Raw genomic sequence first — 26223 nt, forward strand, 5'->3', positions numbered from 1 at the left:
CGGGTTGAAAACCGAAGAAACGCAGTTGGGGTTTGGACGAAACATGGCTCGAAAACGTGGCAGTTACAATTGAAAAGGAGCGTGTTGGTTAATAGGTACAAAACTTGAAAGTATAAAAACAGCGGGGACAGTCAGTACATCGGACAGACTGGGAGATGCGTCAACCATCCACTAAGAGTACAGAACTTGGAAGCATCAAAGGCTTCAAATGAGTCGTATCACCCAATTGTCGTTCACAGCCGCACGTGCGATGACTGTACTCCTTATTTCCCTGATACTAGAATACTGGGCGGGCACAACAACAGATTTGGGAGAGAAATCATTGAATCATTTGCCATGGGGACTGTAAACAACAACATTTCTGCACCTTCATTATCACTGACAAAGACAGAGGTCAAATTCCTAACACCAAAGATGACTAGATTACTGACACCTCGTCGTGACGCTAGAGCTTTTTAAACTTTTATATTATAGCACATTTCCCTCTGGGACTGTAAACAACAATATTTCTGCATCTTCATTATCATTGATAATGACAAAGGTCGAATTCCAAGTAATCGGAAATAACTATATTGGTGATACCCCGTATTGACGCCAGCGTTTTTAACTTTTATATTTACAGTGAATTCCCTTTCCTTTACACAATAACCTCCTTTCCCTCTTTGAGAGCGTTGAAACCTTTGGGGGCGGTTTTATCGTTGTGCCATTCTGTGTTGTCGCTAAATGAAAGATGTCCTGTTCTTGTCGTCGTCCCCGCCGTTTTTATACTTACAAGTTTTGTATATGTTAGGAAGCACTTCTTATAGCATAATTGCAGGCGGAATAGCAACCCCTTGACTGGATAGGACCACACCCGACCTTGGCGTATTTTTCGTTTTTTTCAGGAGGGAGTCCCGCAAGTTTAGGCAAAGTCGATGGCTTCGACATGTGGACTCAAATATCCTACAACCTGCCTTCTTCGCGCTACGAGGTCCTGTACAACTACGATCCTGTCGATTTGTATTCGGCCCTTCGGTACACGACCTACAAGCTGGTTTTGGGGACTTACAACGGTGGGGTGTACGACCAGCGATTTCGAACGCCCGGAGGCTCGCGTCCGTACGGAGACCTAGAAATCCTCATGGCACAGTCTAAGGCAGCCAGGATACTCAGGGGCGTCTACAACACAGGAAGTGTTTTGCTGCCCACGAACTGGAGACAGCGAGCGACAGTCTATTGCAACCAGAACGTACAGAGGAACTTTGTTTCGCAGGCTTCGCCCTACTTGTTTGACCTGGCGAACGATCCGTGCGAGCAGAACAACATCGCAAGCGCACAAGTTGGAGTGAGTTTGCAGCACTATACTTCGTATTTCTTTGAGAAAAAAAAACACAGCAAACTGCCCCCAAAAAGCCACAATTTTTTCACTTTAGTTGAGCGAACGCGGGAGAGAGGGGGAGATGAGAGGATAAAACTAATCACGTCGAGCATATTTTGTGGGAGAGTCTTGCCCATGTATTATAAATCTGCAACAGACTAGTCTTTTCTCTCTTGGGTTCACTTTAGTTCTTCACTTAGAACATAATCTGGATGGTTTCACAGATAATAATGCATCTTACCGGGCTCTGACGGGCTTCGACGCGGACCATTGAGTCACACTGAATCATTGTTGGCGGCGCCACCTCCCGATAGCTGCAGCAAGCAGTGGTCACTCTTTCGTCTACTTTCAACATACTTCTTGTTGCGCCTACCTAAAGACGGTATCACAAGTATGACTTTCTGGGGGGAGTGTCTAACCGTTGAACAAAGCACTTTCGCAGCGGATATATACAGCAAGCGTAATGTACTCACATGCTTCAAAACAATGTGTGACTAAATGTGGGTCACAGAATACCAAACTTAATCCTGCCGAATCAAGAATTGTGCATAAAAGATAACAGCCTGAAACTTAGCAGAGTGCCTGTAGCCGCAAAGCAACCCAATCTAAATGCAACGGCTGGCATAGTGTTGAATATCAAGGGCTCTTTAAGCGTAAAGTTTACTCAGTGCTATGGGATGTATGGTTTCATTCGCAGGTTGAAGCTTATTCACACATACAGCACGGTGCCCCTTCAGCGCTATTAAAGAAGTAGGAAAACATAATTTTAGCACTTTTCCTTTTTTTTTTTTAGTTGTGGTCTTTGTTAGTCTCGCAGCCCAGAAACACTAGCCTAGACAATTGCTTCTGTGCTGGAGGCAGAGAAGTAAAAAAGTAATTTTAAAACGAATAAACAGATTTCAAAATTGCGTCTGATGGCGGCCCGTGAAGCTCCGTTGGAATGCCACGACGTCATGATTGTATTGCATTGCATTCTGCGGCGCAATCTCTTTGAAACGAGAGTCAAGGTTGAGCACGCCGAAAAAGTGAGAAAAAAAAGGAAAGAAGAAAGAGGGGGAGAGGGGGGGGGGGGAGGTCGTCAGGACCCACTATTTGTCTTCGGTGACCCCTGGTGGGCGGAGGTAACAGCTACAGGATCACGGTGGTTCAATCGGTAGGCAATGATTTCTCGGTGCGCAAATCGCCGTCGCACTTTCAACCACGCCTCCAGTCTTTGCCTAGAGCAGACCACGTGGTCACGTCCATTCGTGAAGCCGAGTGCCTGCTGGATGCGGGAGTCCCCGATGGGCGCTGGCAGGAGCCTCTGGAACGTTAGCAGCAAATGCTCGGTGGTCTCTTCGTCTTCTCCACAGGCGCTGCATGCCATGTCCGTCACGGTACTGTCACACTTTCGACGGTACTGTCTGGTGCGCAGGGCACCGCCGCGGGCCTCGATGAGTAGGCGAATTCCCAGCGTGTTCCTGCAGAAGTTATTGGAGCCATCTCTGTCTTGAAAGATGCATGCAAATGCATGCTAGCATGCATTTGCATGCATAGGAGATTGGGTGCGCACTTTACGCACCCAATCTTTTTCAGCTTGAGGCTCATTACTCATGCAAAAGGCTCCATACTTTGTGCCGAGGCGGGTGACACGATTCCTCCACGTCGAATGGATGTTCTTGAGGTGAATGTAGATAAAAAGTCGCCGTGCCCAGCGGTCTTCGTTCATATGAGTTCCTAAGAAGCAGCGCCATCTCGCGGCGGTATGGCACGCTCGTGGAGTTACTTATTCTTGAATGTGACTTGGCGGAGAACGCTGACGCGTTTATACTCCGTTTATCCATAAGCTCGACCTACAGCCAAAACTACAACTGCGAGCAAGCAAAAGATCTAGGCTTTGAGAAATGCATGTCTAGAGCGAGCGCTCGGTCTGCGGAAGGACGCTTCAATGTAGCGACCTCAAGCTCTCGCCTCCGGATATCACTACAAGTCGAGATTGTCACGTGTTGACGCCACCGAGCAGCATGACTCGCCACTACAGTACCCTTGACCATGCACGAACTATTAGAGAGTTTTAGTAGATCGTTCCGATACCTCCGATAGCCCCGATAACGATACTATGCATGCGCAAGGGAGGCGGTGGCGAAGTATCGGGATATCGTTATCGGAGTCATGGGAACGATCTACTAAAACTCTCTATTGACGTCACGGGTGCGATACGCATTGCGGTTCTTGCTGGCCGACTTTGAAGCGAGGAGCAGTGAGCTCGTCGCTCACGTAATATCGCTTCCCTACCCTTTTAATGCCTGTTCACACATGCTGCGGAGTGATACAAGCATAGCCCTGACCTCGCGCTACGAGCGTGCTGATGGGAGCGTTCACCAGCTTTGTATCGCACCGCCAAAACTGTTGCTCATGGCAGTCTAGAAGTGTTAACCGGCCTCTAGTCAGCACTGAAAGCAGCGCGGATCTTGCTGATACTGCGCTCATTTGACGCTACAGAAAAGATACTGCGCTGACAAAGTGCTGCCTCAGAGCTTAGTTCCGTCCTAGTCGGCTCTTAATCGTGCTGTTCCTAAATCCCGTTCACCCTTGAGCGTTAGACCAGCAATATGGCTCTCTTTCGCCACGTGACTACGCACGCGCCTATCCCCGCGCACAGAGAGGAGGCTCAGGCCATCAAAGCGAGGCAGTTGATTCGTCCGATGAGAGCGTAGCTTTCACTGCACTTTGAGCTAAGGGGCGAACAGTTTATAGTGTTCTTATAGCGCTTCGACGTATGTGTGAACCGGACTTTGAGGGCAGTTCTCCGGATTGTTCTCCGCATAAGCTTGCACTGCGGATGAACATTTTTCCGAGCTGTCACTACGTGCCTGGAAACTTGTTATTCAAAATTACACGAGGTATGCGAAGCTAGTTGTTTTATTGCGAGAATAGCCCACATATTTTTCCGAACTTCAGAGTGGGTAACACATTTCTGGCTTCCTAACCACGTGTCCTGCTTTCATTTTGATTCAGTAAGCGGTATGCCGTTAGTATAATTCGAACCCAAAGCCATGTGATGTTATTTTTAAACTTTAGGTTATCACTTGCACTGTACGAGCACGTGTGTATTGTTGTCCTGAACTTTCGAGATTTTTTACACTTGATTAATGTGAAACCTGATAAGTATTCGAGACGCCGGCTGGGAAATGTTTTTTGAAGCTTCGAAGCCATATTATTTCAAAACAAATATCTGGAAAGGTGCAGGATCTCTTGGAGTGATCTCAAATTGACCCTCGGGAAACGGGGATTTACTGGGAGCACCGATTTCGCTTCCTAAACGCTTTGCATTTAGTGGAAGTGTATCCAGCCTCTTCTGTCATTAGGAGTTCGGAGCACAGCGAGACTGGAAAAAACACAAAACAAAGACAAGAAGTGTTGTTGATATTTTTTTGTTGAGTGCTTTCCGCTAGAAAACAAGAAGCCTTATAAAATAATCTTGGTTGCCTCTTAAATAGGAAGCAAAAAGTAAATTGAAAAATGAAGGATAGGAACAAACAAAGATCAAGTAATATTGTTGTGAACTTACAGCCACTAGGTGGTGTCTTCGGCTACCGGCTTAACCAATTAATTGTATTATTAGCTGTTACCATAATCAATATTTAAATAAGTTCAATATATTCAACCTTCTGAGGGACGCTAGACGGACGCTGCCCGAATTCCAATGGAATAGTTTGCCGAATCGCTCTGCTTTCGGTGGAGTCGTTTCTGCTTTCTGCTTCTTTAAGGCACTACATAACGAACACTTAATGAATTGCGGCTGTATATCCTTGTTCTTCAATTTATTTCATCAGTGAATATAGTTAAATAATCGGCTAACCTAGGTGTTTTGACAGTGAATCAAATTCTAAATCTAACTATAGTATTTCTTTTCAGCTCGTAAATTTTCTCAACTCACGAATACAGTTCTATGCTTCGTCCTCGGTTCCTCCAATCAATAATCCGATTGACCCCAGAGGATTGCCCAACAACTTGAATGGAACATGGGCCCCTTGGCTTCCGCGATTCTAACAAGAAGAGTCCAGGCGATATTGAATTTCTTTGCATTGTGTGGTGTATATTTTTTTACCGAAAGAAATAAAAGCAAGATTTGTATTTTGTTATTAGCTTCAGTTGTTTGGTAACAGAGTTTGAGACAGTGTTTTTCATATTGAAAACAGCATTAGTAGAAGCCAAGACTTTTTAATGGAAGACTTAAAACAGACGAACGACAATAAATATATTAATCCCTAGAGAATTGTAACAAAGGACAAACACAAATCTCCAAACACGGCTAGATGATTGGTACGGGACTGATTCCTGATATCGAACCAGGAACCCCTTCATTTCCAGTGGAGACCTCTACCAACTAAGCTGACCAGAAGTTAGACGTCAGTAGAGCAAACAAGTTTTAGCTACTCTCACATGTCTAACACCAACAAGGGTGAACGGCCAGCATTTTAAGGTTAAGATGATAATGCAATTAATGCAAAGGTGAAAGTGAGCTGGACAGGAATAACAATAATAAACCCTGGAGAAGTTGAACAATGGGGACAGAGGACAGACACAATTCTCAAACTGAAAAAAAAAAATCTTGTTGTAGCTGTTAAAACCCATCTGCTCTACTGGAATTTGACTCCTGGTTAGCTCGGTTGGTAGAGCGCGCCACTGAAAATGGAGAGGTCCCTGGTTCGATACCAGGACGAGGCGGATTTTTCCACTCGTGGACCAGTCACCTAGCTGTGTTTTTAAATTTGCGTTTGTCTTTTGTCCCCTTGTTCACATACTCCAGAGATTATTATCGTTATTCTTGTGCACTTCGCTTGCACATTAGCATTAACTGCATTGTCCTGTAGTGTACGTTGTGGGGCTAGTTGGTTCATCTAAGTTAAACATATGAAAGAGCGCAAAAAAAAGGCAAGGACATATAAAATAGCACTTTCCCTTGTTTATTGGTCCTTGTGTTTTTGCGATATTTTATGTTTAATTAATTGCATTATCCTCTTAAACTTGAAATGCAGGTCGTTCACAAATGTTTGTGTAAGACATGTTGTAGCTGTTAAAACCCGTCTGCACTACTGACGTCTAACTCCTTGTTAGCTCAGTTGGTAGGCGTTAATTGTCAATTAATTGCATAAGCAACATAAGACAGGCTTAAAAAATAATTTGAGTGTCTTGAACACCTTCGGTTCACAGACGACTCAGTATATATTGCCTATTTATTCTCTACTACCACAACGTGAGAACTAAGACTATTTATTCTATTTATTTAGCCGTGAACAAGGTAGTCATTTTCTATTCTATTTATTTATTATATTTATTTAGCCGTGAACAAGGTAGTCATTTTACATGTAACTAGCGGTAAGCATCAGCGGCACAGTGAAGTGTATTGTTTTAAGCGTCACCAATGTTTAGGAAATATATGGCTAGAGATTAATGACGGGAAGGCCATGCTGGTGTCCGATGTTTACCTTGCCATTTTAGGGTGGATCATTCTCATTTTTATTCTGTATGATGCCACTTACTGTTGCAGACGATGCCGGCCGAACGAGATTACACGCAAGAAAAAGTGAATTTCAGTAATCAAAAATAGGCGCCGTTGCACCGGTCAGAGCGTGCTTGAGGGGAAATAGAATTCAACTGATGTCGGCCCTCTAAGACGACATGACCACCAAAGGAATCGTACAATTAGGTCGACAAGTAGCAAACATTATAGTAAGTGAATCACCAAAATAGCTTTTTTTTTTAACCTTCTTTTACCATTGAGCGTAAGCAATGAGTCACAAAGGAACCTTCTTGTCAACTTGCGGTACCGCAGAAGACCAGTGAAGTCCTTATAGAAACTTTTTTTCTGTTGAAAGAAGATGCATGGTTCGTAACACTCCAGTTGCGCAAAGCCGTTGACCTTAAAGCCTAGAATAATATTTTCGCGAAACCTCCACTTGTGATAGACAACCATACCTTTTTTTGTGTGTCCTATCTTTTAGCGACACTTTAATGTACAGTCTCTAACAATATGAAAGACCCATTCGACGGCGCGGCTTCAAGGCGGATGAGCTGGATTCGCTTTGGCCAGGCCCCAATTGCTTGTAATCGGGAAGTAAATGAGCGTCTATTTTAATATTGCTCGAAACAAAAAACGTCTCTGGCTAAACTGTTCACATGAGCGCCGCGGCGAATGAGTCTTTTGTATTCTGGGAGTGCACACTGCGAGACACAGATGACGGGAACATGGAAATGGCGGCTTCTCACTCAAAAAGGGCACTGACGGACACATAGGGTTGCCGTGTAATAGAATGGCCAGGTTTTTCATTTTGTGCCACAACTTTGTATGATGGCTTCTAAGTTCCAAAGAGGAAGTAAAGGCGATCTTTTCTTTGAGCTTTTCGCGCCCTGTACAACTTGATTGGGAGGAAGGGCTGCTTGAAGAAAGGTGAATACAGCACGAAACGTCACCCTTTCAGCAGTAAGACCATTATCTGCTACACAAAACCAATACCACCTAAAAAAGAGAGCCTGCGCATTTCGTTTCCAAACGTCATCGTTAATGAATCGTAATGAGTCCGAATAAAGGCCGGTGTGCATGTAAAAAAAATCGACTGCCAACCGACACTATTCTGTGTATTCTGCTACTCTAACTTGCGCGGTGGCTCAGGACACGAAAGTACTAGAGCAAGCTGGAAAACACGGCCGCCGCCCCACATAAAAGTGACGTAAGTCCAAATTAAAAAAAAAAAAAAAAAGTGTCAGTGAAGCTTTTCAACAGAGAGACACCCGCCAGGAATATGAAGGTGAACGCCGGACGATCGACCACTCCGTGCTATTAGCGCCATGACGCGGCTGCCGTGGCGGCTCGCTTTCTTATCGTGCGCTTCGGCGAGACTAAGCGCGTGGAACGAGCGCTGTTTTCAGATCTGCTGCTACTCCCTGCAGAAACCGTGGAAGTGGGTTTCGATTTCGGCATCTCTTTTTGTGGGCGCGGCTAATATAACATAGTCATCGTCGCGAGTGCGACGCGGTTGCTGACACATCACACAAATGAAACGTTTTTTTTTAAAGAAGCGGAAAGTATAAGTTACTATTTTGATTTATTTCGCAGCCTTCCTGTTTGGCACATATCGCGACAGAAAACTGCTAAATCACATTCTCTACCTATAGATTCTGAAAGGCTTCTTCCACAATCTTCGCGCTTTTTGCGGGGAGTAGCGGCAGAGAGAGAGAGAGAGAATGTTGGCCCCATTCGAATTTGTGAAGACGCTGTGAAACACGCCGAGCCCGCTTTCGGCCATTGGCGACACCTTATTTGCCTTCTATACTTCCCAACGGATGGCCAAAGTATCTAAATATACGGCTCTGTAGTCGTGTTTGTGTTCTAGTAGTCGGATTTCATGTTGAATTAGTTCAGGCGGATGGCCACCGGGGCAGAAAGTTTCTGATTGCTGCAGCGTAACGAAACGACTCTCGATGACTTGGATTTCTTTGAGATATATTCCCACACCTTCTAGAATTTTCGTAGGAGCGGTGAAGAGTCTGAGATTGTTCTGCCTTACAACCTGAGTGAAGAAAAAATATGACAAATGGCGCCAGGCAATTTCCGCGTTAGACACACTGTTCTGGACTCATTGGAATACCTCGGTGGCACAAACGGAGGAATTGGCCCAGGTCTCTGCAGATGATGATGTCTAACCCGCCGAAAGGCCGTAGGTATTTGTAAGCGATGATGCTGAGTCGCAAGTCGACTGTTTCAAATAAGTCGAACAGACATTATGCTAACAATATTGATAACCACGCACCTGACGTTATGAGTGCACACCGGAATGTGTCCTACTCAATCTACCGCAGTCCGCCGTCCTTATTGACTGTAAGTCTGAACGCGGCATGTACAGATATTCCGCAAAAGGGGAACTGCCTTTCCAGTTGTGGCACAGGCAACATCGGCGTTTAAATTATCTGAACCAGCAGGTTACGGTATCTGTTATAGACGTTCATGATGAGGCGCTATACAAATATCTATCGGCGCCCAGCCACTCCCGTGAAGAAAATTTGTTGTGGCGGAGAGTTCGGGATAAGGAGTCGGTACACGACCTCTCGCACGATCTGGTATTGCTTGGGTTGTGCGCACGTTCATACAACCTAGACCTGGGCCTTCCTCGACGGGCGACGAGTCTCGCAGCTGTAGATGGGAAATTTAGCCAGTGCAGTGCAACCGCGAGCCTAGGGTCTTTAACGTGCATCACGAAGTACTGATACACGGCCGCACGCCGGTACGTTGCTCATCCAGATCGAAACGGGCAGTGGTCGGAATTGAACCCAGGATCCTGTGTTCTGCAGCGCGAGCTTTCTGTCGATGTATATGGTATCGCTCCTCATTTGTCCTTCGCATGGCAGCCAGGTATTGATATCTCCTCATGGCATATTGGCGCATGCACACGACCGGGCTTTGCATAACCAGGGCGTTGTATTCGACTGCAGCGATGTCTAGGAGATACAAGTCGTTTTCTATGCCCCCTGGGTAGCAGTCATACATGTGGAAACACTAAAGTTGTCCATGTTGCCAACGTCATTTGATAGACGTATTCATTCACAAACGGCATGTATTTGTATATTGTCTACAATGTTGTTGTAGCGTGTTTTGTGCTCTAGAATCACATCAATTGTTCCTCATAAAACCGCTCGAAAGAGCTTTGGTTTAAGATGTCCACCTATTTTCGGAACGGATAGTCGGGAAAGACATAATCCCGCTTGAGTTTGACTGAGTCGCCTAAAGAGTGACCGCGGTAGCGAAGTATATGTTGCTAATTTCTCTACCTGCACAACTGGATGTCGTAGTCCGTAGCAAATTTTGCGGATTCCAATTTGGGGACGCGGTCTCTGTAGCGTTCGATCAGCGTTCATTTCCAAACATCCGTGCTGGATTCTACCAATTCTTCCTGTGCCATCTGAGCGTTGGCCTTCCGAATGTTCCTCCTCTTCTCGGGCTAGACAAAGTCCAAATTGACAATTTTCCGAATCGCCTCCGACGTGTCCTGGTTCAGCAAATACCAAGCGACTTTATGTGTGGACAGTTCGTTGATATTAAGCATCTTTACTACCAGATGTCTCAGTGCCTACGTGAAAGCCATGTCAACCCTCGTGTTGACAATTTATTGCACTGCCGGGTTGAGGTTAGGCATATCGTGGTTGGCCTTGTTTACGTGTTACCCCACGTAGGCAGCAGAATCGTACGCGTCGAGGGTGATTTGAAAATCCATATTAGACTCAAAAGTGAACACCACCCCCACTTTTGCTGCAGGGAATAGTGTAGTATTTTTTTTAGAACGAGAAGTGCCTGCACGGAGAACATCAATGTAGTTCGCCTAGTTTGTTATGCCATGATGATCCCGAAAATGCCCCACGGAGTCATAATTTGTCATGTTCATGTTCAACTTCCAAAGTGACCATTCAGTTTTGAACATGCGCTTCCGCTTCTGATCAAGTCTGAGAGTAACAACTTAATGGTCAGAAAAGGTTCTCAAATGCCTGTTTGAAAAAGCACCTGAACTCTGAACTATATCTAGACGTGCATGGCCGGGGCATTGTACCTAAGTGAAACGATTAGCAGACGTATGGGACGCACTCACGTCCCTCAACTATTGTAGGCGTACAAGGCAATTTAATAAGATGCTACTACTATCATGTCTTTGGCTCCCCGTCGATCGGGCATAGGTTTCACATGCACAGTTAAAATCGCCAACTATAAGAATACATTTAGCGGTAACAAAGAAACAAGCAGCAACATAATGATTCTCTCACGACATGGCTAACACAGACCTCATATCTGGATAACAAGGGCTCAAGTGCACTTGTGACCTCTTACTCTAGCCTCGTTTGCTCAATCACTACAAAGTCCAGCTGCTCGCATTGTTGGAGCAGATAGAGTTGCACCTGTCTCGCACGCCATCTCAGTTCTTGGACATTCAGTGTTGTGAAATTAACAGGATCGGGCATGACTGTGCCTCTTTAAGTTGGCTATGCGTCGATGTCCTGGAGCTCCTCTGCCTTCGGGTTGGCTCCAGGCTTGGCGTACGACTCGTTATGCAGAGACCTCGCCAAGGCCTTCCAACAAGTAGAGACAGCCGCGCGGCAGTCCACTAACCTCTGACGCCGCGACATCATCGAGCTGCAGTTTCTTGAGCACTACATTGAAGTGTGGGACTGTGTCTGTCTCGGACTTTCCCTCCAAGCAAAGCTACGAATCTTCGACCGGGTTCGCCTCCTGTATCACGTCGCCCAAGGCGGATGGACCACAGCCCTCGAGGGCTATGCCGACCCGTAGTCCACTTACCTCCTCGGTGCCCCCAGCACCAGAGCAAGCCGAGCCCTCAGACGTGACTGCCCCTAGACTTCACCTCCAAGGCCCCCTAGCACAAAATCTACTAGAATATCCGCATCCCCCAAGAAAAAGGGAAAAAAGTAAGGTGAGTGACGCACCTTTCGTCACACTTCCTCCCGCTGTTCAACCGCCTCAAGAATGTGTAGCTCTCTTACAAGAACTCAAGGCAAGCAGGGTCCCTCTAAAAGACTTTTTTACGTGACAGGCCCAGCTCAGCCATACGTGACAAATATTGGCGGGGTGCCTACTTACGCAGTTGTCCAGGACCTCCTTCCTGAAAGTGACATTTGAGCGCAAGCTGTCACAGAAGAGGGCCTTCTCTCACAAACGCCAGAAGACACCCTGCGCTCAGACGACCTAGAGTTCCTTGTGACTACTCAGTCTGAGGACGACACTTTAGCCATAGGAGCCGAACCCATTCTTAAATGTCTAGAGACGCATGACATCGACAAAGATTTCGATGAGACCACTGACGATACACCAGACGACGACGATACGAGGCGTTCCGCCGCGCGCCCTCCAGGACCACCGTTCCGCCCCGTCCGATAAAGCCTCCGCCCCGTCCGATAAAGCCTCCCCCCCGTGTCGACTGGACTAGTCTCGGTAACACAATCGAATGCCACCCACCCGCAGATCCAGCCAACCTAAAGATTTTGTGTAATAAGTCATCAGTGGTTAATAACCAACCACCACACCAAGATTAACTACCTGTCCTAATGAAAGCGGTAGCATTAATGCTCAAAGCGGGAGTAATAGAAGGGACTAACCGCGGGCCTTACCTTAGGCCCATCCAGATTGTCCCAAAGAATGCGACAGAGAGCAGATTTGTCCTCAACTGTGCCGCTCTCACACCGTATCTTAAAGCACCTAAATTCCAGCTTCCACTCCTCCCTGTCTTGATACAGACTAATCACCTTCCAAGAAACGCATACTTTACAAAACTTGACCTTGCCGAGGCGTATGACTATTTTGGTTTGTACCGAACTGCAAGACAGTTGACCACTTTCCGCCTTGACGGACGTACTACAGTTTTACGGTTTTACCCTTCAGAATCTGCCCGGCGCCTTTCGTCGTGCGGATGCTGGCAAATGCCATAACAAGCCACATCCGCAGTCACGGTTTATGGGCTTGGAGACACCTAGACACCTTTTTATTAGCCCACAGTGAGCCCTGTGTGCTCCTGCAGCTCACCGACCACTTGGCGCGCCTCCTCCGAAACCACGCATTCAAACTGAACATGAAGGACACTGTCCTCCTCCCCACCCAGCAAATCAAATTCCTGGGATTTTTCCTTGACGGAACCAACGAGACCCTAAAGCACACCATCAGCCGCCTACGAGATAGCGCGACCCTAGATGTGCTCGCGACACCTCAACAGAAAAAGACCTATTAACGTATAACCGGACACTGGGCCTTCTACTTTTCACTCTACAAGGCACATTACCATGCCCCCAAGCCCATGTTCAAGGCCGCTACAACAGGCTAGCCGGCTGTCCCTCAGTGGACGCTGAAGTTTAGGGGCATCTGGCAGGAGCTTCCCCGCACTGTCCCGTGGAATACTCCGGAGCCTCTCCGAATCGCTGCAGCGAACGCCAGTGACACTGGACTCGGAGTATGTTTGGACTCGGGCAACGTTGCCATCATTAGCCGTAAACCACAGGGCCTCCGTGAGCTGTCGGCACTGTGCATCGCTGCCCTGCTCGTTCCCCCGACACAACCATCCCCCCCCGGGGTGTCTCTGTGGGCTAACAGGTTGTCCCGGGGTGTCCCTGTAGGCTAACAGAGCCGAATAGGGATCATTACACTTCAACTTCAACTAGTCTTTTAACGGTTTTAATCATCCTTTCAACTTCGGCGTTCGCCTGCGGAAACCTCGGGCTCGATGTGACGCTTCTGAACCAGTAGTTTCTCGCGAACTGCCTGAATTCCTGGCTAACAAATCGTATGCCGTTATCCGTCACCAGAACTTCCGGTATGCCAGGCCTCAAAAATATACTTTTAAGTTTGTTCTACAACATGGGATCTTGTCAAGTGTTCAAGACGGCACAGTTCTGGAAAGCGAGAGAGGTAATCTACTACTAACAAATCGTTACTTCCTTTCATGTGAAAGATGTCTGCTGGCACCCTTTCCGACGGCCTAGCCGGAGTCTTAGTCGGCATCATAGGCTTTGACGGCTGGTCACGGTACTCTGCACAAACCCTGCAATTTGTGACAACTGAAGCAAGCTGCGAGCTTAGGCCAGGCCACCACACGGACTCTAGTGCTCGGGCCCTGCACCGGACAATACTTTGATGCCCTTCGTGGAGCTGCTTTAAGACCTCGTTTCTTAGTGGCTGGAGAACCACGAGGCGACTGCCTTTCAGAAGGACGCCCTTACGAATACTGAACGTTCCACGCTCATGCCAACAAGGCTTTAGCATGGCCGATAAAGAAGTTATGCTGCGTCACCCTTCCCGAGTAAAGGGAATTAACTGTTGGCAAGTCTCATCACACGCTTGCTCTTTGGCAAGTGATCTGAAGCTGTCAGACTCGCTCAACTCTGACATCGAACCTGCCACAAAACTGCTTACTTCTTCTACTGAGAAGCAGTTCACCATTCGCTGTCTCCGAGGAGGTGCCCGCGATAGTGCATCAGCAATCACAAGGTTTTTACCTGGCACATACTCGACATCGAAGCTGAAACGCATCAACCGCATCCTAAACCTTTGAATGCGCGGTGGAAGCAAATCCAGTGGGGAGTTTGCCAACCAAGTCACCAACGGCTTATGGTGAGTTTCTACAGCAAAATGCAACCCCCTTATGTAACTTTCGAGGCGCTCTGCGGCCCCAGTCAGAGCCAGCGTCTCCTTCTCAATTTGCGGATAACGCATTTCCGTAGGCGTTTGAGTTACGCGCTTGCTGGACCAGGCAACCGCCTCCCTTTCATCACCTGACCCAGCGCCTTGCCCGTGTATATGGATGGCAACACGTGTCTAAAGATGGGCATAGGAATGATCTGACAAGCAGGTAGCTTCCATCCTGCTGTCAGCTTAAGAACGAAAGGAGTATGGCCCTTCCCGGAACGAAACGACCGCAACAGCCCCTTTCGGTGCTGATGTCCTGTCAGCGTGACTAATCTTTATTTTTCAGGATTGGCGGTTATATGCCGCTTAGATGCTTAGCATGCGACAAGGACGTAAAAAAGTGAGTAGAAAAGTGGAGGGGAAAACGAAGGAGATAAATGTCGTCTGCCAGAAAAAAAATTATTTTTGCGCCCGGGCTTCAAGACAAGAAGCTGCCAGAGATGCACTGTGTCATTAACGACACTCATCAGAGACGCCTAAAAACTGGACTAAATTATGTCTATAGCAATAAAGCGTAGCCTCTTCCAAATATCTAGGCGTAGGCTCTGCCGCACATGAATTATGTATCTCGTAGTTTCCCGGTAAAAAAAGTGGTCAGAATAGACGTGATCCAGGCGCCCGGCGATGTCATCCGGCTACACACGGGAAGATAGAAAAGAAAATAACACCATTCACACTGCTGGACTTGCAACTGTTTAATGCTCCCATTTTCCTTCTTTCGCTTTTCGAGAAGTTAATATATATATATTTTTATCGCGCAATTAATAATTTGTTTTTTTCTTTAAGCCCCTTTTTAATTTCAGCTTTTTTGGGACCGAGGCGGTTGCGCATTCCTTTTCATTTTATCCTTGCCCGACGCCATGGCCCCCGCAGGAACGCTTTCTACTCGGGGTGTTGTGCAGCTGAAAGGTCACTGAAACATTCCTCACCCTTGTCCTTGATGACAAGGGCTTCTAGCAATTTGCGTGTGAGTTGATTACCGTCTGCTCCCACTGTCACCTTCGTGCAGTCTTGCTTTGCATTCGCATGTGCGGCAGTTAGCTGCTAGGTATCCTGCTGCTGTAAATGTTCGTAATACTTCGGCATGTCCCTTGTTCTATCGTCTTTACAGAGTCCTGCTTGGCCTAGATAACATTTCTCGCACGTTATGGGAATGTTTTAGGTGACCTCTTATTGACAATGAGCGCGCTTTGTCATGTGTTCTATGTCACATTGTGTTTCGTGTGTGTTTTGCGCCTTGTTGATCTTGCCATGCATGAAGTATGCCTTGTTCGACGCGGAAAATACAACGTGTACCCTTCACCGGCTTGCTATGTTTAGCCTCTGAGTGATGCTATGAAAACATAGCGCTACCACTATGGGTCTTCCAGGCTTTTTTTTTTGTTTATTGTACGTTTCCGAGACCGTGCTTTGAATTCTCGCGGATCTTTTCGCATATTGACATCAGACGCGAGTTCGGATAGCCAGCGTCAAGAAGCCAAAATATTTCTATTTCGAAACTTCTATCAACTTGGTGACCCCTCGTCTTAAGTATTTTGAATGTTCTTAGTCAAACCGTAGAAATCCTTTGCAGGAACTAGCTTGAGACTTCCAACAAACGTGGCCTTCTTTGAATTTTAAGGTGAGATCGAGAAATCGAATAGTTTTATTTACACGCAGTTTATGAGTGAACGTAAATCCTGTATAGTTTTGTTTAAAGCTTTTTATGGCGTATTCCCGGCACCCGTTACTTGGCTCTTCAGCTTTTTTTACAAAGAATCAAAAAGTCATCAATATACCGAAACATGACTCAAAGCGGGGATCTTCCAAAACTTGATGAATGGTGATTTTCCAGCTTGCGAGAAACACGTCACTGAGGTAAGGTGCTACTCTAGTGACGATTCAAACCCCAGTCTTCTCAACATATTGATGATCTTGATGGGTTACTACCCTCGCCATACGGTAAGCATACAGCCGCTCCAAGAAACTGTCGTTAGGGACATTCCCACCGCGTTTTAGAATAATGTGATGTCTTGCTATTTAATGGTCTCTCAAAGTACGTTCACGAGTCTTGCGTGTACAAGGGAAGGGTACATCTTGGATATCCAGAAGAAAAGCAGAGGCAATGTTGCACCATTTTCTTAAAACAAGTAGATCACTTTTTCTTTATTTAATATATTGAAGGGGTCTTGTGCCTGAATTTGATATAGTTGTTTAGCTAGAAAAGTTGATACTATGCTTGCAAAGTATTTCTTTCTTAGACGATGGCCCGAAACAGAACGCCTTCTTTATGCGTCTTGGCATAAAAAAAGACTGACAATTTGTTTAGTTTTGTTCCCTTTATGTTTGTTACGAGGGGTTAGGTTCATGTATTTTCGGGATAGCCATTTTTTGTAATTGTTGCCTTTTTTCACCTGCCGCAACGAAATTCTTGGCGATGGCTTGATTTGCTTTTTCTGCTTACTTCCTCAAATCGAGGACGACGAGTCCCCCTTCTTTGTCAGATACGCATGGTTTTAGATTTTTTCCTGCAACTCACGCACTGTGAGTCTGAAACTCATATTTTGGTGAACAGGTATTCTTAGGCTTCCAAGGCAATCGACCCCTTCATCGGTAATCTGTGTTGCCTTCTCTTCTGGAGCTTTGAATGCCGTGTGCCTAACTAGCGCATATTTGTCAACGGACCTAGGCACCAGTTAAATTACACATCTATGCCCTTCTCTAGTAGCTTTACAGCTTGTGTTGAAAGGATGACCTTCCCGATGACCAGAAGCGATGGTTTTTGAGAGGTTGCCATGAGGTCTGTTGGCAAGAGGTGTTTCAATGCTGGGAAGAAATATTGGGTTCATAGGCTTTCCGTTCTGACTCTTGTCATTTCCAATTGGTGCAGAAGCGGGTTGTGTTTGAGACATTTAGCTGATAGGAAATTATTGAGTAGGGGACCTGTCGCCATGATGCTGATTGAAGAATCCTCCTCACTCCTTGCACATGTTCTTCATATGGTTCGCACAGCCCAAAGAAGCGCGCACGTTACCCAGGCTGAGTTTTTTAATACTGCATGAGAGCATCCTTCCTCGGCAGGTAGGGGTTGAGATTAAGAGTCAAATTTCTTGTGGTTGAACAAGGTTAAAAGACATAAAGGCGTGCTCGGATAACTAAAACGATACCTTGTCACGGGCTTAAGCTCAGATAGTTGGCTCATTGGTTTCGATGGGCCAGCTGAACAAATATTAAACACAAAATAAACACCCTTGACACTTCCGAACTTTCAACTGTTTAATGTTCCTCTTTTTGTTTCTCCCTTTCTGAGTAATTATTATTTTCTTTTTGTTCATCGCGTAATGTACAATTTGTTTTCTTTTTTTTCTTAAGCTGTTCCTTAAATTTCCGTTTTTTTTTTTGCGTTGAGGCGGTTGCGCATTTTTCTTTCTTTTACTCTTGCCCGGACGCCGTGGCTCCGCGCAGGAACGCTTCCTCCTTGGAGTGGAGTACAACAGAAAAGGCGCTGAAACATTCCTCTCCCTTGTCTTTGTGGCTAGGGCTTCTAGCAATTCACGTGCGAGTTGGTTTCTCTTTGTTTCCACAATGTCAACTTTGTGTAGTCTTGCTTCACATTTGAATGTACGGCAGTTAGCTGCTATGTGCCCTGCTGTTGTTAAGATTCGTAATGTTGCGGCATGTTTTTTTGTTCTATCGTTTATACAGCGTCCTGTGTGCCCTAGATAACATTTCCCTCTCGTCATGGGAATCTCATAGATGATCTCTTTTTGACGCTGGCATCGTTGGTCTTCTGTGCTATGTCACATTGTTTTTCGCGTGTATTGTGCCTTGTTGATCTTGCCCCACATAGAATATGCCTTGTTCGGCGCGGAACATACAATGTGTACCTCTTTCCGGCTTGTTATATTTTTGAGCCTGTGGGTGATGCCAGTAAGATACGGCTCTACAACTATGAAGCGTCCAGGCTTCTTTTTTGTTTGTTGTACATTTTCCAGACCGCCCTTGAAATTTTTGCAAATATTTTTACATGTTGATATCAGAAGCGCGTTCGTATAGCCAACTTCATGAAGCCTAGACGTCACGACAAGCTTTCAACACAGTGGGATCGGATAGACGTTCACTTATGAACTACTTGTAAATAAAACTATTAGGTTTCTTGATCTCACCTTAAAATTCAAAGAAGGCCACTTTTGTGGAGGTATCAAGCTCGTTCCTGCAAAAGACATGTGCCGTTCGACTCTCAACATTCAAAAAACGTAAAACAAGGGGTTGTCACCACGTCATAACGTGCGCCATAAAACGTCATGTGCATACCAAGTTGATAAAAGTTTCGGCATACAAATATCCAAGCTACTCGAAGCTGGCTATTCGAACGCGTTTCTGATATCGATACGGAAAATATCCGCAAGAACTTGAAGCGCGGTCTAGACGGGGTACAAAAAAAAAAAAAGAAGCCTGGAAGCCCCATAATAGCAAAGCTAAATCTTCATGGCATTACCCGCAGGCCAAAGAAGATAGCGAGCCGGCAAGGGGTACAAGTTGTATGTTCCGCTTCGAACAAGACATATTTCATGTGCGACAAGGCACAAAACACGCACAAAAAACAATGTGGCATAGCACACAAGACAAGTTACGCCCAATGTCAAAAGGAAGTTGTCCATAAGATTCCCATGACGTGCGGGAAATATTATATAGGCCGAACAGGACGCTGCACAAACGATCAAAAAAAGAGAATCTGCAGCATTTGTACGAACCTAAACATGAGCAGGACACCGAGCAGCTTATTGCCGTACATGCGAATGGCAAGCAAGACTACACGAGTTTGTAGTCTTGCTTGTGGAGTTTGTAGTCTTTGCTTGTAGAGCAAGACTACACGAGTTTGTAGTCTTGCTTTATGTTGGTTCCCACATTGTGGGAACCAACATAAAGCAAGTCGCGCGTGAATTGTTAGAAGCTTTAGCCACAAGGAGAAGGGAGAGGAATGTGTCAGTGCCCCTTCTGTTGCACTCCCCTTTAAGGAGGAAGTGTTCCTGCAGGGTGCCACGGCGTTGGGCAAGGATAAAAGAAAAAAGAATACGTAACCTCCTCATCCCAAAAGAAGCAGAAATTCAAAAGCGGCGTAAATATAAATAAGAAAAAATGAAGTACACAATCAAAAATACGAAAAAAACATTAAGTACTAAAAAAAAAAAGAGGAGCATTAAATGGTCGCAAGTCCAGCAGTGTGAATCGCCTTTTTGTGTGTGTGTATGTACATTTGGTTCAGATGGCGCATTGAAAGGGTCGAAGCCACAATACTCTACGATGGGGCTGGCGCGGCAGGTTATGAAACCGTATGTCAAGTGCAGCAGTATCTCACAAAAATGCACACGGTTGTCATGGTGGGCGCTGACACGCGCACGCAACACACGCGAACGACGATAAACACGAACCACAACGTAAACCTTCGGCGAACACAGGACGAGGAGCCGTGAAACGACAAACGACAATCCGGCAGACCCAACGTTGCTACGGTTACCAAGCGGCAGAATAACGGATGTATTTGAAACCGAAACTCAATCGCAATCACGTGATGCAGTATCATGCAAATACTATAGGAGCGTCAATAAATGATTGCTTTTATCATTTTCAATTTGTTGTTTGAACATAAAAATGCATATTTGTTCCATTTTATATGTTACTTATGATGACGTTTTTTGCCTCTAGTTCCTTCACGGTGTCGTTCAATCGTTGGAGGATCTTTAGAACATCGGAATTCTAAACGCGATTAATAAAATCCACACGCAGTATTTGTCCGCAAAACTGATCAAACATAATATTTGACCTTTAATAAATGTAAAACAATTAAGACGAGGTTGATACGTTTTTTTCATGACCCCTTTAAGATTATTTATTAATTGATACCGGAGGCAACACATTTCATAGCCTTTCAGACGATGTAAAAGGTATGCTTGCATTTTGTGTTTTTACTGAGCAATCAATGATCTAATCGATACGTTTCCCGATATTGATCGATGCTGCGCGCTTAAAGGGAAGATGGAGCACTTCTACATTTGAGAAAAAACGCTTGAATTGCGTTCATTTGGCCTTTAGAATAACAGATATCAAAATTACATTTCAATGCGACGCGCCGGAGAGCCACAAGAGCAATTTCAAAATAGAGCTGAAGCCCCGCCCCCCTAGCCTTGGGCAGCCAAAAGAGCCGTCGATGACGTCATGGACAGCGACTGTCTTTCGCGTTTTTCTCGCGTTTAACAATACTTACGCAGCAAATGGTTTGGGTATTCGGGTTCACGGGGTAAAAATACACTAGAATTCACTTCTAACTCATTTTTTCCAAGAAGCTCCGTAGCTTCCCTTTAAAAAAAAAGAAGTGATCAAAGTAGGTTGTTTGTTTATTTCTCGCTTCAGATTCTTTTGACATGTTTCTATTATCCCGCACATAGTTCGCAATGATTAAATACTTAGAATTAAAGTGCGCAGCCACTATATATGGCATAAATCATAAACCACCGATGACTCGTTTTTGGCACTTGCAGTGCGTGCCACGTTTGAGTAAGTCGGAAAGAAGCCAATGGGGTACGTCACGTATACATCTTAAGTAAGATTTAATTATACCTTTGCCTAACGTAGCACCAAAACCAGCTTCCTGTTGGCGGCTGAATTTTTAGGAAAACATGCTAATATGTTTAGGGGACAATGATTCTACTCGAAACATTGAATTTGCTCTACGACATTTTTTATGAATATCTGCTCTTTTAAATATGCATAATATAAAATGAACTTAATTAACTTCAGCGACTCTTGTTTTTAGCGCTTGTTGACATTAAGTTTTTAATTATGAAAAAGATATATCGTTCGAAGTTTATTTATATTCATCACATACAAAAAATATCGTTTTTATTTTTTTTTTGAGTGGCATCATATTTGTTTATATATTCACCTTACCTCAAAGGCCCAGTTAATGGCATCCCATGAGGGGGTTACATTCAGTGCAACCATCAGTCAGAACAAAATTGCAAAAACAAAGTCAATAAAACAAAATATAATAATACAGACACCCACGCGCACACCGAAAAAAACACAATATTTTCATTGTTTACTCGCCAAAAAGTTGTTTAGTCCTAAAACATATTTTCAATGTACAGGGCCTCTAAAGACGCAAAACTATTTTTGGCAGCAATATTCTAGTGGCTGTCGTCTGTCTCATGTTAGAACGCAGTCAACAATATGACTTCATTTTAGCTGGCATTAATACTCTGCAGAAAAAAGTGAGTCTAAATTTCCCTTTGATTTTAATTTTAAAATTATACATTGCATGTTTAAGATTGTCTGGAGTAAAACTGATGAAAGGGTGGCTTCCAAACTATTTTTAGGGCCCGCACTTCAATCGAAAATAGTCCTGAATGAAAATATATTGTGAGAACTTTCGAGACTTATTGAGGCAAAACAATATTTATTGGTTCCTTGGTTGACATAAATGGCACGTATATATTTTCCAGTTTGGCATGTCTTTATTTTCCAATAAGCATCCCGCTTGCAGTACATACAAGGCCAACCGCATGGATTTTGTGGACACTAAAAATAAAAGCATTATTGCAATTAAGTTTACAATTAACATAACAAGTTTAAGGCAAATCAAACATACTTTTATTTATATTTTAAATTACATATTTTGTGATACCTACAAAGAATCAGAAATAAGCGAAATTCAGAACATGTGTATTAAATGTGAAAAAGAGATACTTGGAAACTGCTCTTTTGCTCACAATTGATTTTGTAAGCACCGTAATTTTTCAAATTCAAAAACAAAGTTGTGTTGGACAACCCACTTATCCATTTACTGTTACTTCTGACTCAATTTTGGCACTTGCTCTGCATCAGATAACGTGTACCCAGGAATGAATATGGTGTGATAAGAAGCCTTCGGATTTTTCAAATAATTTAACACGTTTTCCTCTAGCGAACAGAAATTCGGAATAAATTTCGGGTCAACTCCAGTAAAACAAATATTTACCTAAATTTTGAGTTAGAATAAATGGTGAGATGGCAGTGTTGTTTCAAACAATTTGCGCCTGATCCAAGGATTTATTTTTCTGACGTACTGTGCGTTTAAAAAAATCTCTATGGTTAGTGGTGAGAGATTGATGTGGGGACCAATTGAAAATATAGAGTAGTGACACTGGATGCAATAATTTTTTTTTAAATTTTGGCACACTATACCTATTGATTGCCTATGTTGCAGGCTAATCAAAGCGACATTTCTTTTTGTTCGTCTCTATTTAGGCACTCAACCTCTTAAAGCCTAGGAAACCTCAAACGGCAGAATTTAGTCACAGCATACATGTTGTTTCAGAACATGTTTCTAGGTCAAAATGAATACTGATATCCGGTATTCTTAATTATTTGATAAAGGCTGTCTGAAGAACATATTCAAGTGTATTCAAAGCTTTGCGTCACGAAACAAGGAGGGTTACGACAAACTCAGTGAGGGGTTGCGAGCCGACTTGGGAACCAAAACGCCAACAGAAATAAACGCAATAGACTTTTCCGCGGTCCGGGTCACGAAAGCAAAGTACAGGTGTCAACACAACAATTAAACCAGAATTGATAGTCCTGGTGTTAATACCGTGGTCTTGTTTTTTGAGTCTGAGCTCTGACAAACGAGGTCACGTCACTGGTAGCAGTCATTCCTGCTGGCATGTTTTTTTTTAATTTTTTTTGCACTGGTTTTTAGTTTAGACGGTTCAGATTGACTACGGGCTTCGCCAATTAAAATATGAAACAACATTTTATATATTATACCTTATGTACTCAGATTCAAAACTTGTGGCATCGCGAATATTGCTACCGGGGGGGGGGGGGGGGGGGGGGGCGGAGGGGAGGTCGCGACTGAATATTTATAGTTTGAATGGGTCACAGTGTAGCAGAGTTTCGGAAGCAGTCTCTTCATTTTTTAACAAACATACTTTATACAATATGTATGAGGCGTTACACTTATCGTTTGCTTATATAAAAGGCTGGAAATTCAGGCTCAAAACTCAGGATGAATAATGGACAACGTTACCTATAGCTTGCTTCGCGGTATCGGTTGCATTAATTGTATCTTTATCACGAAACCATTCAAGCGATTTTAGGTCAGATTAAGTTTCTTTGACGGGAGCGATTAATTGACACTGCACTTAAAATGAAGTGGGGAAACGATGTCCCACTCATTTGCTTACGTGTAACTGAACGTCGAAAGGTATCCATTGTTAAAACTTTTTTTTACTTTGAAACTGTTTAAAATTATATTAAGTTCTGCAGATTTAACCAAAAAAAAGCTAAACATTTTGGAGAGTATGCTTGGAGTGGGGGCCGGAGACTAAGTAATTTAGATTTTTCATAAGAAAAACATCGTGGAATTAATCCTCATTCTGCAGAAAGTGTCATGACGGGTGATCTCGTCGTTGGCTGTTGCTGCTATTTGCAGTTGGGGCATCGTTTGCGGTAGCAGATAGACCTAAAGTTCCAGATTATTTTGAATGTGCTATTTACATAATAATTTAAAGCAAATTTTATGCAGTCTACTTTCACAGTGCAAAGCGAGATTTTTCTGCAATTGGTGGAAACATAGAGGACCTTGTCTCTTGGACATTTTGGTTAAAGGCCGACGACCAGTTCGCGCTTTCCACTTTTTTCTCGTTTCCTTCTCTCCCCCTTCTACCCTGTCCACCGTTGCCTCTTTCCTCCTCCCCCATGGTGAGGAGGATATTCTGCCTTGCAGAATCTCGAGTCTGGTCATTGGCCTTTAAGCAGAGTTCCCATGTTAGGTATAGAATTCGTTAAAATGGTTAGAAAAATGTTTCACTTGCTCGAAATGGTAGAAAAAAACGCAAATTCCAGAGAACATATTTATTTCTCTTCGGTGCGTTTAGCCAAAATATATTATGATCATTATATTTTGACAACCAGGGTAAGAGGTTTTCAAGGTCTTTGTGTTTAAATTTGAATGACATTTTCTAGAGTTTTCTCGCACACTTCAAGCTAAACTTTGATTAAAGTGTAGTAGATAATATATTTTATTTTAATCCTAGTCTTTGTTCTTATTTTCTTAATATGACAAAACACTTAGTTAAAGCGATGGCTCGCGGAAATGGAAATCGCTTTTCGATCACGATTGTTATGGTTTCTATGGTCAAAGCCGTGATTCGAAGCAGTTGGTTTGTGATTCGCAGCAACGAAATTACGGATGCAACTTGATTAATCATCGTTTATTTCGTAGAGAAAAAACATTAAAAAAAATTCCACATTGTTGTGCTGAGCGGCAAAGTCGCCGGGCGACATCGGCACACGCAAGACACTGGGACGTAAGCGTTCGTTTCCAAGCGACCAGCTTCTGTATGGTTGTGCTTTATTCGTTTGGCTAGACTTTTACCTTATAACCCACGGATGGCAATAAGCAAGAGGACGGTCACCACAATTATTATTATTATTTTTTTTTTGTTTGTGAACGCGTTTAAAATTGAAGCGTTCTTTAGAGCCCGATCGTAACATTCAGGTGTAAAACTCACTCTTCAACGCATACCCCTGCCCATACATAATTGTAAAGATTATGATCGGCGAAATTGTGAAATATGTTGGATTTCGTATTTTCTCGCAATATTCATACATTCTGACGTTATTGTGTGCATAGTTATCCCACAAACCGTATTTGTCTATTTGTGTGCAGTGTGTATGTTATACAGCCTGAACTTAGTCTGCCTCAACGGGCAAATTGTCTCTCGGCTGTAGATGAGACATTTAGCCGCGCAGTACAGCCGCTACCCTGGCGTTTTCAAAGTGCACCACGCAGTAGCGATACATGACCGCACGCCGGTACGATGCTCATCCATATCGAAACGAGCAGGGATGGGGATTTAACATCCCTGGGTTCTGGAGCGCGCACTTTCGCTCCACGTCTTCGAGCTGGTGTGGGCTAGCTCACTCGGCAACCTGTCCTCGCTATTTTCTTTATTTTGTAGAGAAAGTAGAGAAAGACAGACGAAAAGCGACTACGTCTGACGCATTCCAAAATCAAACTGGTCTGGTTTTTAATTGCACGCGATCTTCTTGTTTTCCCAGTGGCTATCGCCACATAGCCCCCCCTTTGGAGACGGATGCGTCCCAGTGAACTGTCCTGGAGTGTTTGATGCGGGTCGCGGGTGCTACTGTAGAGCTCGAGGTAGCTTGCACACTGGGAAGATCAGCCGGTCGAGTGATCGTATCGCTCTCAACAAATACCGGCTTGAGGCGGTCAATGGACACGACCGTGTCGCGGCCATTAACGCGCTGCGTGAATGTTTTTTCGCCACGTGCCACGACGAGGTGGGGACCAGTGTAAGGTGGCTCGAGCGAACGGCGCACGCTGTCGACGCGCAAAAACACGTAGCCACTGTTGCTCAGGTTGCGATGGAAGAAAGGAGGCTTGCTCTGGCGTGTCGGCGTCGGCGTAGCGCGCACGTCACCGAACAGATGGGCTAAATCCTCCGCGTAAGGCAATCCTGCAGTCATCATGAGGCCGCCGTGGATGGGAATGGTAGGGCTGACCAATTCAGCCGGGAGGCACAGCGATGTTCCATAAACTAAATGTAATGCGGCACATCCGAGGTCTTCCTTTATGGCTGTGCGCAACCCTAGGAGGACGATGGGT

General features: G+C 44.6%; 1 protein-coding gene across 1 annotated transcript in view; it reads left to right on the forward strand.

Annotated features, from left to right (window-relative positions):
* The window catches only part of LOC115318820 (arylsulfatase B-like), a 77462-nt gene that overhangs the window by 45533 nt on the left and 5706 nt on the right, over positions 1-26223 (forward strand). Inside the window, exon 8 of the mRNA XM_040211272.1 lies at positions 885-1324. Within this exon, the coding sequence (XP_040067206.1) occupies positions 885-1324 (440 nt within the window). The remainder of the gene's footprint in view (positions 1-884; positions 1325-26223) is intronic.

The sequence above is a fragment of the Ixodes scapularis genome, unplaced genomic scaffold (genome assembly GCF_016920785.2).
Source record: "Ixodes scapularis isolate PalLabHiFi unplaced genomic scaffold, ASM1692078v2 PGA_scaffold4__175_contigs__length_147842914, whole genome shotgun sequence".
Classification (NCBI taxonomy): Eukaryota; Metazoa; Arthropoda; class Arachnida; order Ixodida; family Ixodidae; genus Ixodes; species Ixodes scapularis.